Source organism: Sceloporus occidentalis, unplaced genomic scaffold (genome assembly GCF_023333645.1).
Source record: "Sceloporus occidentalis isolate IW3139 unplaced genomic scaffold, rSceOcc1.0.p SCAF_3, whole genome shotgun sequence".
Lineage (NCBI taxonomy): Eukaryota > Metazoa > Chordata > Lepidosauria > Squamata > Phrynosomatidae > Sceloporus > Sceloporus occidentalis.
This window is the reverse complement of record NW_028316983.1, coordinates 161699411-161717105: the sequence shown is the minus strand read 5'-3', so window position 1 is coordinate 161717105 and position 17695 is coordinate 161699411. Positions and strand designations below refer to the sequence as shown.

General features: G+C 41.2%; 1 protein-coding gene across 1 annotated transcript in view; it reads left to right on the top strand.

Annotated features, from left to right (window-relative positions):
- F13A1 (coagulation factor XIII A chain) overlaps positions 1-17695 on the top strand; it is a 110136-nt gene that overhangs the window by 68865 nt on the left and 23576 nt on the right. Inside the window, exons 9-11 of the mRNA XM_089516681.1 lie at positions 5890-5993; positions 16109-16197; positions 17057-17210. Coding sequence (XP_089372807.1) covers positions 5890-5993; positions 16109-16197; positions 17057-17210 — 347 coding nt within the window. The remainder of the gene's footprint in view (positions 1-5889; positions 5994-16108; positions 16198-17056; positions 17211-17695) is intronic.

Genomic DNA, 17695 nt, shown 5'->3' with positions numbered 1-17695 from the left:
CCTCCTCTTTATCTTTATCTATCTACAGAGAAATGTAAGGTATTGCACTTAGGGCGGAAAAATAAAATGCACAGATATAGGATGGGTGACACCTGGCTGAATGAAACTACGTGTGAAAGGGATCTAGGAGTCCAAGTAGACCACAAGTTGAACATGAGTGAACAGTGTGATGCGGCATCTAAAAAGGCCAATGCTATTTTAGGCTGCATCAATAGAAGTATAGTGTCTAGATCAAGAGAAGTAATAGTGCCACTGTATTCTGCTTTGGTCAGGCCCCACCTAGAATATTGTGTCCAGTTCTGGGCGCCACAATTCAGAAAGGACATTGAGAAACTGGAGCGTGTCCAAAGGAGGGCGACAAAAATGGTGAAGGGTCTGGAAACCATGCCCTATGAGGAACGACTTAGGGAGCTGGGGATGTTTAGCCTGGAGAAAAGAAGGTTAAGAGGTGATATGATAGCCCTGTTTAAATATTTGAAAGGATGTCATATTGAGGAGGGAGCAAGCTTGTTTTCTGCTGCTCCAGAGAACAGGACCCGGAACAATGGATGCAAGCTACAGGAAAAGAGATTCCACCTGAACATTAGGAGGAACTTCCTGACAGTAAGGGCTGTTCGACAGTGGAATGCACTTCCTCGGAAGGTGATAGAGTCTCCTTCCTTGGAGGTCTTTAAACAGAGGCTGGATGGCCATCTGTCGGGGATGCTTTGATTTGGATTTCCTGCATGGCAGGGGGTTGGACTGGATGGCCCCAGTGGTCTCTTCCAACTCTACGATTCTATGATTCTATGATCTAGGCAATAGTGGAGCTTCGAAAGCTTGTATCATGTATTTTGTGTATTTTAGTTGTGTATTTAGGGACTCTTTCTTTCTTTCCATCATGGCCCCCTCCATGAAGACATCACAGCTCCCCTGGGGGTCCACAAAGGCTGTGACACCTGAGTGGGACTTTTATGTTGACTGAAAATAACAAATGTTATATAGTGCAGGGGATAAGAACACACAATGTAGATATTAGAAGTCCAAGTCCACCTCAAGGTAAGATTAAGACCCAGGTAATAATCCTGAGAGACTGCTTACACATTCAGTCCCACTGTCCTTTGACAGCTATTCCTTATGTTATTTCAGTCCTGATTTGCTCATATATTCAATGGGTAAATCACAAGATAAAGACAATGAAAAGAGACTTAACAAGAACAGGTGTGAATTCCAGCTCTTCATAGTACGATATTATGACAACAACAGCAATAATGAACATGTTATGCTTCCTAAGCACTCAAAATATTTCACATATATTAGCTCAGAAATCCTTAGGGGAAGTATTAATCTTATTAAAATTTCAATTTTTATAGATCGGAGAGGGTAAAAATAATATCTCATTTGCAAATTTCATGAGATGATCTCAAAACTATAGATCTTACTTTTTATAACTCACAAGATGCTGAAATCCCAGCTCCTTGAAATTTGGGCTTCATTAAACATTTGTACTGAACAACAATACCCAACTCTGCAGCATTTCCTTTCCCCAGCACACAGAAAAATATCTGTAACACGGGGAGTTACTGTCAGTGGTGGCCAGATGACTATGGATAGATGAGGCTGATATTCTGGTCCTGCAGTTACCACCTCACCCATTGGTGAGGGCCCTTCTAATTTCTCAAAGAGTCTCACATGCATTGCCATAACAATTCTTGCAAAACTCCCACAGGGCATGCCAATATCATGCTACTTTGTCCATCCAACTCTAAGAAGCCACAAAGTCAATAGCTACTATATTCGTCAATTGGGTATTATGTGTCGAGGTGGGGAAAGTAATGTTTACTGTAGTACCTGACTATGAACGTACTATGCAGGGACATAGCCAAGGGGGGGGGGTTCTTGGGGTCCGGACCCCCCCTTTCATTAGAAAAATGAATGGTGCATGCTGCTGCGCTGCCACGCCCAAGCCCCATTATAATGGTGGCACTTAGTCTGGACCCCCCCCCTTCCTAAAATCCTGGCTACGTCCCTGTACCATGTATTCTTGTCTTTTCCCTCCCTGTCACAGGGAAGAAATTTCTTGGATTTACAGATCCGTACGATAATAGCCCCCAAATTCACCCATCCAGATTGGTAATGAAATGGAACACATGTTCCCCTGGAAATCCTAGATTTATGAGGTTTGGGGTGCATTTTTTGGGGTGGGGGAGCATCACACAAAATCCAGTGTATATTTCAGAAATACTAGTTAAAAATGCACAGACTTGAAAAAAAATCTGTACACAGATTTGTACACTAGAAAAGGCAAGCAAAAATGTCCACATTTTGTAAAAAGGCACATTACTTTTTGTGCAGAAAATAAAATAATTAAAAAAAAAAGCAGACCAGAAGTTGAGAAAGAACATCCATGCGACTGATTCTTCCTGACAGGAGCAGACTTCTAAACTTTGTAAATGTGAATTGCTTCTTTTCTGTCTGCTAGCCACCATTGGCAAGGCCCTGCAAGAATGATTTAGTAGTCCAGAACTCCCAGCTGTATTAAAAACTCAAGCATCGCTTTCCTTGGATCATTCTCCCCCTTCCCCCACCCAGTCCTGCTTCATTAATTCACCCATCTGACAAGTTTCTTCCTCATCCTGGCTTTTCTTTTCCACTTTGAAATGTCTTGTTAGACAAGTCTCAGATCCCTCCTTTTTTTCATCCCCCCCGCCTTTCCTCCACCCATTATTAATGAGAAACGGTCTGAGCTTAACAATCTTCCATTTTGCTGAAACGTTACTGCTAATATTGTCTCCATGGGTATCGGTAACAGTAGCTACACCAACATAATTAGCTTTTATCTCCTAGCAGGAAGTAGATAATTTTTAAAGAGAGAATTGCTGTCCTCCTCCCCTTCTTCTTTTATTCTGCCACGGCTCAACTCTCTTGTTCTGAAAAGTGTCTTCTGGGATTTCTCCCCTTTATTTGCACTCTTTCTTCACCTCTAATAAACTAGTGAGATGAAAATTACAAAGTCAAACTTTTAAAAAAGACAGAAGAGAAAACCTTATTTGAAATATTCTGGGAAGACTGTGTCCACAAGCAGGCGAAAGGTATGAGCAGTAAGCTTCACAAAGTGGTGACATTATTTTTTAACTACATTTAACTACATTAAAACAGTATACATAGAAATAAAAGAAAAAGAATGAAGTAAGAAATAGTGCAAAAAATGCCCCCCCAAACCCAATTGTTTCCAACTTCCTTACTGATGGTTATAAGTGAGATCCGGTTTTACTCTCCTTGCATAACAAATGTCTCCTACATCTACCCCTTAATTATTCCTACTAATTTCAAAATGCACAATTAATATATTGTCCTACCTTAAAAAAATTAAATATTTAATTTTTTCATTCCCACTAAACTACTAGAAAAACAGTTAAAAACTTTAAGTCTTTCATTAGAAACTTATTATTATTATTATTATTATTATTATTATTATTATTATTATCTTTATTTATAAAGCGCCGTAAATGTACACGGCGCTGTACGAAAATCAAATAAAATCAAGAATATATAAAAAGCCTGCCTATGGCGTACAATCTAGAGGTTAAAACAACAGGTTAGAAACATCATAAGAAACCAGTTAAAACAGCAACTCCCCCCGTGATAGGAAAAAGAAAATAATTCGCTCCATTAAAGTAAATAATTTCACCTTTTAAACTAAATCTAATGTTTTAATTCTCCAGTCCTCTCATGCCAAAGTTGCTTTGTTCTTCCATTAACCTCTAAAACTACAACAGAGATGCTGGCTTTGAACATTTAAACCTTCAGACTTCTTACCAATATGTCTTTCCAACTGAATATGATTTTAGAGTTGTCTCTTTACATTTGACATCATCATAAATCTTCCTTGAGTTCTAATTACATTATATCAAATAACAAAGTTTCAAATGCCATACCTATTATTCTAAACCCAGATAAAGCCCATCCAGTGCTCCTTTGTGTATCACAGTGGTTCTTAACCTTTCCTTTGCCAGGACCTCCTTTAAATATCCTTCATTGCTGTTGCCCCCCCAAGATTTAATTCAAGATTTAAAACTCGAAAGCACATCAAATGTATATGAGAAGTTTTTCGGGCTATGTGGCCATGTATATGGGAAGCTTAACTCCTTTCTCCTCACGTTAAATATGATTTTTTTTGTTCCTCCAATGTTGCCGACAATTAGATTTTTAAAATAAAGACATTTGTTTACATTTAAATAATAATAATAATAATAATAATATGGTTTATTTGTAACCCGCTTTTCCAGGGTTTGATCAAAGCGGCATCCAATAATAATATAAAAAACATTCCAATAAAATTGATTAAAACAGCATAAAAAAGGCACAATGATCATAACAACAAAGGGCCAGATGGGTGGGGGAGTCAATATACACGTTCCAGGGTCGTCGATAAAAGGGGTAAGGGATACAATAATATTGTTCCCTTCACCATCCATGTGAACCACCAGTGATTATTATCCTGTTGCATGGCTGTCCCTGTGAACCTGCACACATTCACATGTGCAGCGCTTCAACAGGACAGGGCATTGGAGCAGAAGAGTGCCCATGCAGATACCAGCAAGGTACAATCATGCCCCCCTTCACCCCCTTCACCCCATGCCCCTTTGACTTTCTGTTTTGTGTATGTTGTACTCATGAGAGGTATCACGGTATCTCTTTTGGGCATGGCCACCCTCACTCCTTGGGTACGGCAGCTCCATCCTTTTTAAATGCGCTCCTGTGATGGGATGTTTACATGCACAACAGGGGTTAGGGTTTGGAAAGAGCACCCCTTTAGAGCCACCTGGCAGCAGTGCATTTATATGTACATGAGACGGTGAGCATTTTCTGGGAAGAAATGGGAAAATCCAGCTCCTTTTTAGTGCAGCTTTTCTTCCTGTTGGGCGGTTTGGGAGCACTTTCCAGCCAGCTTCAAGGCTTGTATCATCTGAATACCCTGGCTCAAAGCCATCTGGAAACCTGCTTATTTTGACTGTCTGTTTCACCCCAGAGTCACTATGCAACCCCACCTCCCAGAAAGATACTTTCCTTCCATATAGACCCATGAGTCATTCTGAAAGGTCCCAGCTGTTTGAAGGCCTTAGTCTCCTGCTAAGCAAACAAATTTTTCCCATCAACATTCCCTTCCAATATTCTTCCCCATCCCATTTTCTTCACTTCCATTTTTACTTTTTGCTTTCCCCCCAAACTTAGCTGTTCTTTTTCCAACTAACTGACCTGGGCTTCTGAAAGTTTTCTCCCACCCCTCAAACAAATTATACAGATTAGTTTGCCTAACAAAAAGACTATGTGGCACATTTTTTTCAATTGCAACAGCTCTTCTCTCAAGGCAGCAAGCCTTCTTGTTTTTCGACATGTGACATAAAGGTACATTGAATTCTAATGATCCAATTCACTGAGGGGGTGTACACACCTGCACTTTATGCTGGCCTGTACGCTGACTAGGGCTAGATAAGGGCTGAGCGTTTACACGCTCAGAAATCCTATTCCACCGTCTGGGCACCATTTTGGTGCGCGCTCATTCAGACGGCGCACCCCATGATGATGTGCGCCGGACACAGCACCCAAACAGCACTGGACAGAAGGGGTGTCATGATGTCATGTACGCATGCCAATGACAGCTTCCAGGAAGCTGCTCAGAGCAGTTTCTTTTGGGGCGCAGATCGGTACCACAGCATGCATTTAGCCACTTGTCTGTATAGCCCCTAAATAATTTTTTTTTAAATTCAGCACTAATTGGGTTAGGTGAAATTACTAGGAAAAATTAGTGAATCAGTAATTTAAAGAATTATTAAACAGTTATTAATTCCAAACTTTGGGTTTCATTTGTTGCTCAAAGTGTTAATGTCTTTATTTTCTTGTGTAAAGGAATTACCATTGCTGGAATGAAGCTTGGATGTCCAGACCTGACCTTCCTGTTGGTTTTGGAGGCTGGCAAGCTGTAGATAGCACTCCGCAAGAGAACAGTGATGGTATGTATACTTTCTCTTCCTTGCTGCAAAGCATGGGTAAGACCATTTCTTATTTGAAATTAATTCTTACTTGGTAGAATGGCAGTGTAGCATATATCTGTACTGTGTAAAACTAGTGCATACAGAGAATTTATCTTTTCTCCCATTCTCATAATACAAGAAAGTAGGTCTTCCTGTTAAAATGATTAAGAATAGTTACATATTAGCCCAAAGGAAATGATTCATATAATGAATAATTAACTTATGCAGCCTTACTGTCACATAATTTGTTTCTTAATCCTTGTTTTCCCCATTTCTGGTTGGTTTCTTTCCTTTAGCCAGCTCCTGTTTCATGGTGGGCAGCTGGGGAGACAAGCAAGTTGGATGCAACTTTGAGCCATGCTGCTTTATCACACTCAGGAGCAAACAGGATTTAAACGAGAGTTAAACCGGAAATGTTGTGTGATAAACATCAGGCATTTCCTGTTTAACTCTCGTTTAACTCTTGTTTAAATCCTGTTTGCCCCCTAATGTGATAAAGCAGTCGGTTATGCAAACCAAAGTTTATAAGCCAGCAACAAACCTTGAGTCTAAATTGTGGTTTGTCACTGGTTAACAAACCATGCCTTATTAGTAAAAGCAGGTTTCAACAAACCACAAACAATTTGTTTTGACATGTGAAAGGAAGACTGAATAGCTCTTAAGTGAATATGATGAAAGGACATAAATTTGCTGTGATATGAGGATTAACCCTTCTTGCCCATGGACAGGTATGAAAACCACATAACTTTTGTTGCAACACTTTCTTTTTGTTCTTTTAAAATTGAAGGTAGTACAGTAGTGTGATGCCGGACAGGCTCATGGAAGTCATATAAAAACATATTTTAAAATTATAACTCCCCAAATCCCATAGCCAGTGACCATGCTGTCTGAGGAAACCAAAGTGTGGTATCCAAAACCAGTAACTTTTCCAAGCTCTGGTCAACAGGTTTCCACATTTTTTACTTGCCACGTTCACCATGATGAATGTGCTGGCACTGTATAGTGAGTTTGATATGCCACAGGTTTTTCCCCAGTATTGGAGCACTTGGGTGGAAAGGTTGCTTGCTGGTCTAGCCTCCTTCTTAGTTCTAGTATTGAGTGGAAAGTGCACTGGATGTGGTCCATGCCACCAGCTGGATGGGTTCATGAATCCTTGTCAGCATCATGGCAAAATGTTAACAGCCCTCCAGTGGCATATTTTGTGTTTGGTAGGCCCTACTTTTAGTTTTAGCTTGGCTGTTCAAGGATTCAGAGGATACCAGGGGATAACACCTTTCTTTTAGCCACTTCTTTACACTCCTCTCATATTCATTCAGATGGAAGATGGATCACACCTGAAGAGTTCAGTTTCCTTTGTTTAGATCTGCTCTATATAATCCCAGGAATGTATCTTCTGGTTGTCATGCTTGAGTCCAACTCAAGAAACCTTTTATCTGGCCACAGAAATCTGGAGTGTTGGCCCTAGGATAGTCTAGGCAGAATTCATTGTTTAGGGGCCTAGTTCTATCATTTACTACGAGGGAGTACTAGAATCCATTGGCTAAAGAGCTGTGGTGCTTTTTTGTCATATAGGCCTCCTAATGCAATGATTTCAGACCAATAAAGCATGCTACAGCAGTTCTCAGTATTAAACAAAGAAAACTGTACATTTGAAGTTGTGTGACTGCCCCATTGCCAAGGCACCTGAAACACCTTAGTTGTGCAGTGGCAATACCAAGAGGCCTTGCCACCATTCCTTGCAGATAGTTGTAGTGGCCTTTTTGGATTTTGCATTAAACATCACTCAGAGTGCATTGGCTGCAGATCAATGAAAGCAAAACACTTCCCAAACATATCTGGAGCTGGAGTTGGCCAAGACTGTCAGATCTTCTTTGGCCACAGCCTGATCTGTCACAGACCTCTGGTGCCTCACCAGACTACAGATCCTAGTCATGTAAGATAGAGCCATAGCATTTAAAGTGGTGTTAAACTACTTTAATGCTGCAGTGTAGATACACTCTGTGTTGTCAGGTTATTTGGAGTGCTTTTGCTGAGCAGTACCAAACGAGTTGCTTGGTAGGGTGGAATGCAGTAGGGAAAGAGGAAGACTGCATGACAGGTGGATAGTCTCAATCAAGGAAGCCACAGCTCTGATTTTGAAAGACCTGAGCAGGGCTGTTTATTACAGGGACACTGGGAAGTCTTTCATTCATAAGGTCATCATAAGTCAAAGTCAACTTCACAACAATTAACAAAGGCAGCAACCAAATTAGTGGGCACAACCAGATCAGCGGAGTTAATTTTCTTAGGCATACAGAAGACAAACTATTAATGCCCCCCCCCTTTTCAAATTTGTTCCAAATTTGGAGCAGGGAGAGGGAAAGGGTGCAGTCCTTAATTTCACACAGTGTGTGAGCCTGGTGTTTATATTTTGACTTGTCTATTGAGACAAGGCAGAACTTGTCACCCTTGCAAGTCAGAATCATCAAGAACATTTGGTTATAGACTTCAGTGAAGCACCATATTGAATGGGATTGATGTAAACCATATGAAAAGGATTGCCAAACTAATTAGGGAAGGATTTTCATCTTTAGATTTAATTGGTATGACAACAGAAGGCTGAGTCAGATTTCAGCATCTGCATTCAAGAAAAATAGCAAAAGATTAAGAGCGGTATCTGACATGAGCCATAGGACAGGACGTCATGTCATATTAACTTTAATCCAAGGAGCATTTCAATCACAGAGAAACAAAACAAAAGTGGCTTGGCCACTAATGAGAGGCAATTAGACCATTTCACTTCCCAAATAACACCTAGCTTACTGTCAACAGCATTAATTAGCCATGAAGTTTGATCCATTTCAGTCAATGGGAGATGTTTGAGTGACTCCACAACAAAATACCATGAGAACAGCCCACTGATTTAGACCAAAAGACCACTGCTCCAGCATTGTTTTTCAATAGTGGCCAGCCAAATGTGACTGGGAAGTATCCCAGAAGCACAGGGAGGCTAGAGCCTTCTCTGGTTTTGCCTTAGTGCCTGGGATTCTCCCCACATGGTAGTAATGTTTTGCTCCCCTGGCTAATCATGAAACCTCAGTTGTACTTTAAAACAGGGTTAGAATCAGTGTGGTATAGTGGTTCGAGTGTTAGACTACAACTCTGAAGATCAGGGTTCAATTCATTAGTTGGTCATGGAAGCCCCCTGGGTGACCTTGGGTGAGTCATACACTCTCAGATACAGAAAACCCTGTGATAGATTCACCTTAGGATTGCCATACATCAAAAATGACTTGAAGGCACACCACCACCACCACCACAAGAGGAAGCAGTGTTAGTTCCAGTAGCCAGACTTTCTTCAGGACCAATCCAGCAAGCAGAATGAGCTCATGATCGTAAGGCTCCCTCCACCTCTAGCCGTGTCCCCTTCTCTTCCAGCAATGGCCATTCAACCAACACCCACTTTTACTATTTTCATGTGTTCTGTATCTCTCTCTCTGCATGAAAAATGTCCCTTTGCATGTCACGCATCATTCCATTGGACAATGAGCAGCACCTTAAGGGAACTCCCATTATCTCTTACCAGAGATAATAACGGTATTCCTAACACCCACCCCACTTATCTTCCTAGTTTAGAATGCAAGCAGGTTGGGGGGGGGGGGTAAGATCCTGCTGTTTCCTGAAATATCACTTTGGATATAAGAGTGTCATGTTCCCAAGCCCTGTTTCTATTCCCTGTTTGGAGAATAAAATGGGATCTCGCTGCTATCTTAAATCAGTGATCAGAGATAACAACAGAATCCATATCCCACCTCACCAAGTTTCCCAATTGAGAAGATGAGCAGGATAAGGGGAAATCATATTGACTCTGTGACTGGAGATGATATTGTGGTTCCCATGCATACTGCTTATCTTCAGAAGGTAAGAGGCACCCAGTTTGATTAAAATTCTTGCTCCTGAGGAGAGTGTGTGTGTGTGTGTGTGCACGTGTGTGTGCGAGCGCGCACCTTCAAGGAAGCCTACAGCACTTGGCATTCATTGGTAGGTTCCCAACCAAGTATTAACCATGGGCGATCCTGCTTAGCTTCAAAAATCGGATAGAACATGGTGCCTTTACGATATTTAGGCCTTCTGAGGGTTAGATGTCCCTTAGGGTGCATTTACACTGTAGAAATAATGCATTTTGACACTATTTTAAGTGCTGTAGTTCCATCCTAGGATTTGTAGTTTTACAAAGCTTTTAGTCTTCTTTGTCAAAGAGTGCTGGTGGCTCATAAAACCTCAAATCGCAGGATTCTGTAAGATGGAGCCATGGTAGTTAAACTTGTGTCAAGCTGCATTATTTCTACAGTGCACTCTAAGAAATCACTTTTGGACCAGAGGGTTGGTTCAATCTGCCTCCTTGAAAGAGTTTTGGTTCGTTGTTAGTAGAGAGCCAGTGTGGCATAGTGGTTTGAGTGTTGGACTACGACTCTGGTGACCAGAGTTCAATTCCCAGGTTAGCCATGAAACCTACCGCATGACCCTGGACAAATCACATTCTCTCAGCTGGAGGGAAAGGCAATGGTAAATTTTGGAGTTTATCACATGGACTTTAAAATCGTCTCAAGCCTCCCGGATTGGAGCTGGGACACAGTTTGGAGATGGGGATTATCACATGCTAAATCACCACCCAATCACCGCCAGCCATCAGCCTGGGTCCAAGCCGGATCCCAGCCACACTCCGCCAGTACTTTTTTGAAGTCGGAAGCTTTCCACATTCTTAAAAGTGCTGGCAGAACATGGCTGGGACCCAGGCTGATGGCAGGCAGTGATTAGGCAGCGATTTAGCATGCAATAATCCCTGCCTACATCCCGCATCCCAGCTGTAGCCTAGGAGGCTTGAGATGGTTTTAAAGTCCATGTGATAAGCTCCTTCGTCTGAATAAATCTTGCCGAGAAAACTCTATGATAGGTTCACCTTAGGGTTGCCATGAGCTGGAAATGGCTTGAAGGCATACAGCAATAAAAAGTAACCTTCATTTTGCTTAATTAACTACAAATGCACCTGATTGGGACAAATCTTAACCAAAAAGCATACCTGCAGTGCAACTCCATGCAGGCTTACTCTTACACAGTGGGGTTAGATCTTTGGTGACACCTGATGTGGAGGGCTGCTGGTCCCCTGTTTCTCTTGCTAATTTGCTCACCTCAATACCCGTCCTTGGTCACCTGCCCCCTCCCTTGGCTGCCCCTTTCCACTGGTTTTCCCCTCCCTTTGCCTCCCCTCTTCAACTTCTGCATTGCGGGTGACTGGGCCTGATGTTCTATTGCAGGTAGGGTTGCCATAGCTGAAGACCTCCAAACTGGGACAAATGTAGGACAAGGTTTAAAAATGTAGGAGTTTTTTTTTTAAATTTCCTGGCCAGGAAATTTAAAAAAAAGGTCCTACATTTTTAAACCTTGTCCTCCTTCTCCTTCCCGGCTTGGGAGGAAGCCTCGGCCTGCTCCCAGGCCGGGAAGGAGTGTGGGGGCCGCCTGTCATCGCAGCAATCGCTGCGATGGTAAGCGGCCTCCTCCTCCTCCCCGGCCTCGCAGAGGCCTTGGAGGACCCTGCAGCTGGAGCTCCGACCACGGAGCCTTCCACGGCCTCTCTGAGGCTTGGGAGACGCTGTCTCCCAGGCCCCAGATAGGCCTCAGAAGCGGCTCCACGGCTGCGGAGCCTTCCAAGACTTCTCTGGGGCTTGGGAGACGCTGTCTCCCAGGCCCCAGAGAGGCCTCAGAAGCGGCTCCGTGGCTGCGGAGCCTTCCAAGGCCCCTCTGGGGCTTGGGAGATGCTGTCTCCCAGGCCCCAGAGAGGCCTCAGAAGCGGCTCCGCAGCCGCGGAGCCTTCCAAGACTTCTCTGGGGCTTGGGAGATGCTGTCTCTCAGGCCCCAGAGAGGCCTCAGAAGCGGCTCCGCAATTGCGGAGCCGCCTCCAGGGCCTGGCTGGGGAGGGGGAATCCTGGGGGTGGGGCCAAACCGGGGTGGGACTGTGCGGACCCACCCCATACCGGGAAAGTCCTGCCCCCAAGCGGGATATGGCAAGCCTAATTGCAGGGCTTCCTCCCCTGGGAGAAAGCCTGATAATGGAGCAGCTGGGAAGGACGCTCATTTGCCCCTCCTGCCCTAACGAGGTTGGAGGGCCCAATAGGGTGTCACCCCTCCTTTGGGATGTGGCCTGGTGTGGTCTGAATGTCCCGCACCCCACAGTGATACCACTGCTCTTAAGACAGGGCCCATTGAGTTCAATGAGTTTTACTCCCAAATAATTGCCTCTTAGATTGCAGGTTCAATTATACCTAAATTTAGTCTGCTTTTGCTGCACTTCAAAATCTGTATCTTCCCTGTGGCATTTTTCATTCTTAGACTTTCTATAGATTGGGGGGGGGGGATGTTTTCCTTTTTTACCTTTTTTTTTTTTTTGGCTTAGAGAAAAAGTTCTTGTACATCACTTCTTTCCTGAAATTTTGCCTTCTAGCATCCTGGAAGAACTCTATAATCATTTGAACTATTTGCTACTGCCATTTCAGGGATGTTTTAAAAAAAACACCTCCGTCTCTCTCTTTTCTTCCTGTATTTTTTCATGCTTGTTCATAAGCATTAACTCTTTGTAATTTGGGGTAAAGGGTTGCATGTTGTTTGCTTAACACTCCCAGCCTTGAGATGCTGGACCGGCACTTTAATTGTTCCCCTAGAACCACCTGGTACAACTTTGTCTTTGTTATAGTCCTACTTCTACATACTGTTACACTCACGATCTCTACTTCCATGCTTCAGTAGAGACTCTTGGGATTTAGGTTCCTTTAAAGCAGCATTCTGGAGATTTACAATATTTCTGTGATACAAGATTTATTTACACACATGTATAGGTGGAACATAAGATGAGGATCCATTGCACTAACATTCCTACAGATGTCTGTTGCCCATGAATAATAATGATAATGGTAACAGAAACAGCAGCAACAACAACAACAACAACATAGGCGTGCAAAACTGTCATTAAAACTTTTTAAAAAGTTGATTTTATAGGTATTTGGCATTATGAATCCAAAACTGATCTCAGATTTGCTCCATTACGTACAGTTCTTTTTTTCTTCTTTCCTTTCTTTCTTTTTTCCTTTTTTGCAACTTGTTTTGGCATTTCTGTATTCTAATATGTGACAAAATGAAATGATCCCGGAAAGAGTAGAAGAGCTTCAAGTATTCTACTAGATTTTCAAAAGACCTTTATTCTCTGATATGAAACAAAAAAATTAATACAAAAGCACTAAAAAAAATTGCCCTGAAACATCACCATCCACACTTAATTGAAGCTGAATTGATAAAACTGAATTGATAAAAAAAAATCCAGTTCATGAAAGAACTGTGTGTAGCATGACATTTTTATGGTGTTTTTCAAATTCAGTCCCCCAAGGACATTTCAGAGAGCTACAATATTGAAAATAATAATAATAATAGTTGTTGTTTCTATCTTGCTTTTGATTCCCCCAGATTGGCAGTAACAACAGTCAAAAAAGACATCATTCAAAATCCACAAGATAAAAAGTTAGAACAAGATGAAGCAATCAATCAATGAAATGTCTAGGGCAGGGGTGGGCACCAGATGTTATTTTGCTGCACCGTCCAGCATTTCCCATAATTGGTTATTCTTGTTAAAGTGCTTGGGACTTGAAGTCCAACAATATCTGCAGAGCCATATGATTACATAGCATATTTCCAAAGCCATAACACTACAGGACACTATGGCTTCTTTTTAAAAACTCTTGGATTTTTACTATTTGCAAGGGTGGGGTGGAGGCAGTGATTTGTTTTCACTCTCGTGTTCTCCCACCAGAGCTGTGTGAGTGCAAGAGGCAGTATGTTCTACTGACATCAATGTAGCTTACTCTTGAATAGCCACATATACACAAATTTATCTGTGAGTAACTCTTCCAATGACATCTGTTCAGCTTAGTTCTGACCAAACACACCTCAACCAGGAAATGGGGGCCCATTCACACTATGGAAATAAACCAGTGTGGAACCAGTTTATTTCCATGAATTTCACACCTGCCCCAACTATACTTGGTGCAGTTTGCAGGGAAGCAACTGAAAAGCCCACTTAAACCAGTGCGTTTGGCACCGGACTCCTTAGCGGTTATTTTTTTAAGAGCTGCAACAATCTGCAACTTAATGATACCAAATCAATTTGGATCACGCTGCATCATTCCTGGAAATGGAGGCACCTCCATTTTAAACTGATATGATGAAAAATGTGAATGGCAACAGGGTTAAAATGGCATGGAGAGATTTGATCACAGGGAACAACGAACTTATTCTGAATCGGCATGGAGATATAAATCAAAAAAATAAATGTGAATGACCCCTAAGTTCCCTTGAAGGCAGTGGGACTTACTTCTGCATAGACTTGTTTTGGTTGTACCATTCAAAGTTTCAATGGGTTAAGAATCATTGAAAAATAATCATTTAAAAGTGAAAAGGGAGAAAAGGAAGTTGTTATTCTAAGGAACAAAGATGACCTACATTGATTGTGGCATACCCACTCGATCATCACACAAGATTATTCATGTTCCTCATCACTCTCAGTCTGATACATCTGAAAGCATGTGTGGTTAGTAGAGATGATGTGCTGTGAGAACAGAGGGTCCATCTACACTGTGGCTAAAGATCTTGTAAATCTATAAATCCCAGAATTCCATAGGATGGTGCTACAGCACTTAAAGTGGTGTCAAACTGGATTATTTCTACAGTGTTGATGCACCCAGAGTCTTCCCTGGTTTTCAGTTAGAGGGGATCTTTCCCAGGCTTACTTGGAATTGTTGGATATATCTACCCTGAAGCTGCTGCAGCCCTTCCTCAAAGTAACACAGGGCACATGAATTAGAGAAACATTTGGATGGACATGTTGTCCATCTGTAGTGCACTGTTTGCAATAGGATATACATTTGAATGATTACCCAAATGTATATCTACATCCATATTCTGTCCAACTATCCATAACAAGTTGAACCAGATCTGCACATTCCATCCTCCTCATACTAATACCCATCTTCTTGTGAACTGCTTCATAGCTTCATACAAAGAAACTGTAAAATCCACAGACATACACACATTTTGACTCAGTCAGAATTTTGAATGATACCTTTCAAATTGTAATATTCACTGCCCATTTAATTCTCAGGCAAGTGAAACTAAACCAAACTGCTGGATTTTTTCCCATTTGCAAGGGCAGAGTGGGGTGTGTGACTTACTTTCTCTCCCTTGTTCTCTCATGCAGCCTTCTGAATGCAGGACAGAGTAAAGTTCCATTGACAAAAATGTGACTTATTTCTGGGTAGAGTAGCTACATATATACAAATTGACCTGTTTAAGCATAGTGAATGGTCATGGGATGTTTCTGGTGGCCATTCAAAAATATAATCTTTTATTAAATTAAGGAGAAAAAACTAAACTAAAATATTATTTTATTAGACAGGGTTATTATTATTATTATTATTTAATGAGATGCATCTATAACCTGTTTGTATGTTCGTCTGAATGCTCCTTTGTAAATACATAAACATGGAGATTACGTATGCTTTTGCTCTCAGGAAGAGGCAGATACAATCAGCCCTCTATGTCCACAGATTCCTTATCCACAGATTTAATCACCCAAGATTTCAAAATATTTTTAAAATATATAAATTCCAAATAGCAAACTTTGATTTGACCATTTTATATAAAGGGTACCATTATACTATGCCATTGTATTTAAACAGGAGTTGGGCATCCACAGATTTTGGTATCCATGGGAGGACATGGAACCAAACCCCAGCAGATATCAAGGTCACACTGTAATTGCATGTTGATGTGTTGATGTGAATTTATTTTTACAGATGTCTGTAAATGTGGTGTCCAGTGACATTATTTTAATTTATGTAAATGTTTTGCAACTCTGCTTTTTGCAATGTCCCCTGACTGACAGCTGATGACATAGACAGTACTTAAAGATCTGAAATCAAAAATGATCACACAAGCAAGGATGGGGGGGGGGGGGGCTGGTGACAGTGCACAAACTTCAGTGTTTATATCCCTTTTTGATTCTCCACATTCAGGCATGTATCGATGCGGTCCAGCTTCTGTTAAAGCCATTAAACACGGCCATGTCTGCTTCCAGTTTGATACACCTTTTGTTTTTGCAGAGGTATGTGAAAAGTTCTCTTTATCAAATGGTCTCAGTAAGAAAGCCTTTTGGCTAAGATCAAGTGTGTAGTGATTGAGAAAAGAAGGTGTATATAAAATCAAGGCACATTGTCCATTAAATTACATTCATTTATTAGATTTGTGTCCCATTTTCAAAGTAAAAACATTTTCAGGTAAAAACATAATTTCATACTATTATGACTACTATTGTTACTCATATTAGCACAACTAACATGTACTACTTAACACATACTACTGTACAGTACTGTACAGAAACTTGGGGAGAACATACTACCTGTCACAAGTTGGAATTTTGATTTTTTTGACTACAATTTCCAAATTCCCCCAGCTAGTATGACCAATGTCTATGCTAGCATGGGTACTAGGAATTGTAAACTAGAAGATCTGCTTTTTATAAACTCTTGAAAATTCATAGAAGTGGGCCATCTGAAGAATAACGGCATTCTCATCTGTGTTTCTGTGAAAAATGCATTAGTGCAAAGAATTTGGTTGGTGCAAAAGAACCTGGAATCTGGAGGGGCTGAGGTTTGAAGAACAGCTTCAGGGAGGTATGTAAGGCCCCAGGACCACACATTACTGAGCTCCTGCTCTGAAGGTTTATACCTCAAATGTGTGAAAGAGTAAGAAACATGCACTTATTGGATGGAGAGTAGAGAATGATGCAGTGGTATATTAAGGAGTCTCCCCTTTGAATGTGTGCTTTGGGATCACAAGTACTTCTAATTTTTTAAAATTTTTCCTATGTAGTTCTTGCAAGACAGTGAAGTCACTGATCTATAGATTCTTGAGCTGTTCAGTGAGTGGTGATACTTTGTGTCTGTTTTTATTTTTATTTTTAGGTCAACAGTGATGTTGTATACTCAAAAACAATGAAAAATGGAGTTAAGTTGGTGCAACACATTGACAAGACCCAGGTTGGTAAATTAATTGTAACAAAAGAAGAAGGTACAGATAAAATGAAGAACATCACTGAAGAATACAAATTCCAAGAAGGTAATTCCAAGGCAAAACTCAGCATGGACCTTCATTTATTTAAGTGCACACATCTACAGAGTAGCCTTTCTCCTTGCCCATTTAGATCAGCTTCTCTCAGTGACCACATTTGAACAATCTTATCTCATCTTAATAAACTGAGACATGTCCTTTGAGCATGACATGCAGTCCCTTCATGTGACCAACCAAAAATCTTTAATCATAGTTTCTGATTTCTTCCAAACCAGGAAACCATGGTTAACAACTTTGGAACAAGACAGAATATGAAGTCATGTCTTAATATCCTAGTTTGTATTTAAGCCTGTTAATTCCAAGTTTGGATGAAAAAGGAAACTGTAGATCATTTGCAGAAAAGTTCCTATGAAAGAATTAGATAAGATCCTAAAGAGTAAAGACATACAACTGTCAGTAAAGTCAGAATCATCCAAGCCATACTATTCCCCCTCACCATGTACAGATGTGAGAGCTGAACATGAACAAAATGA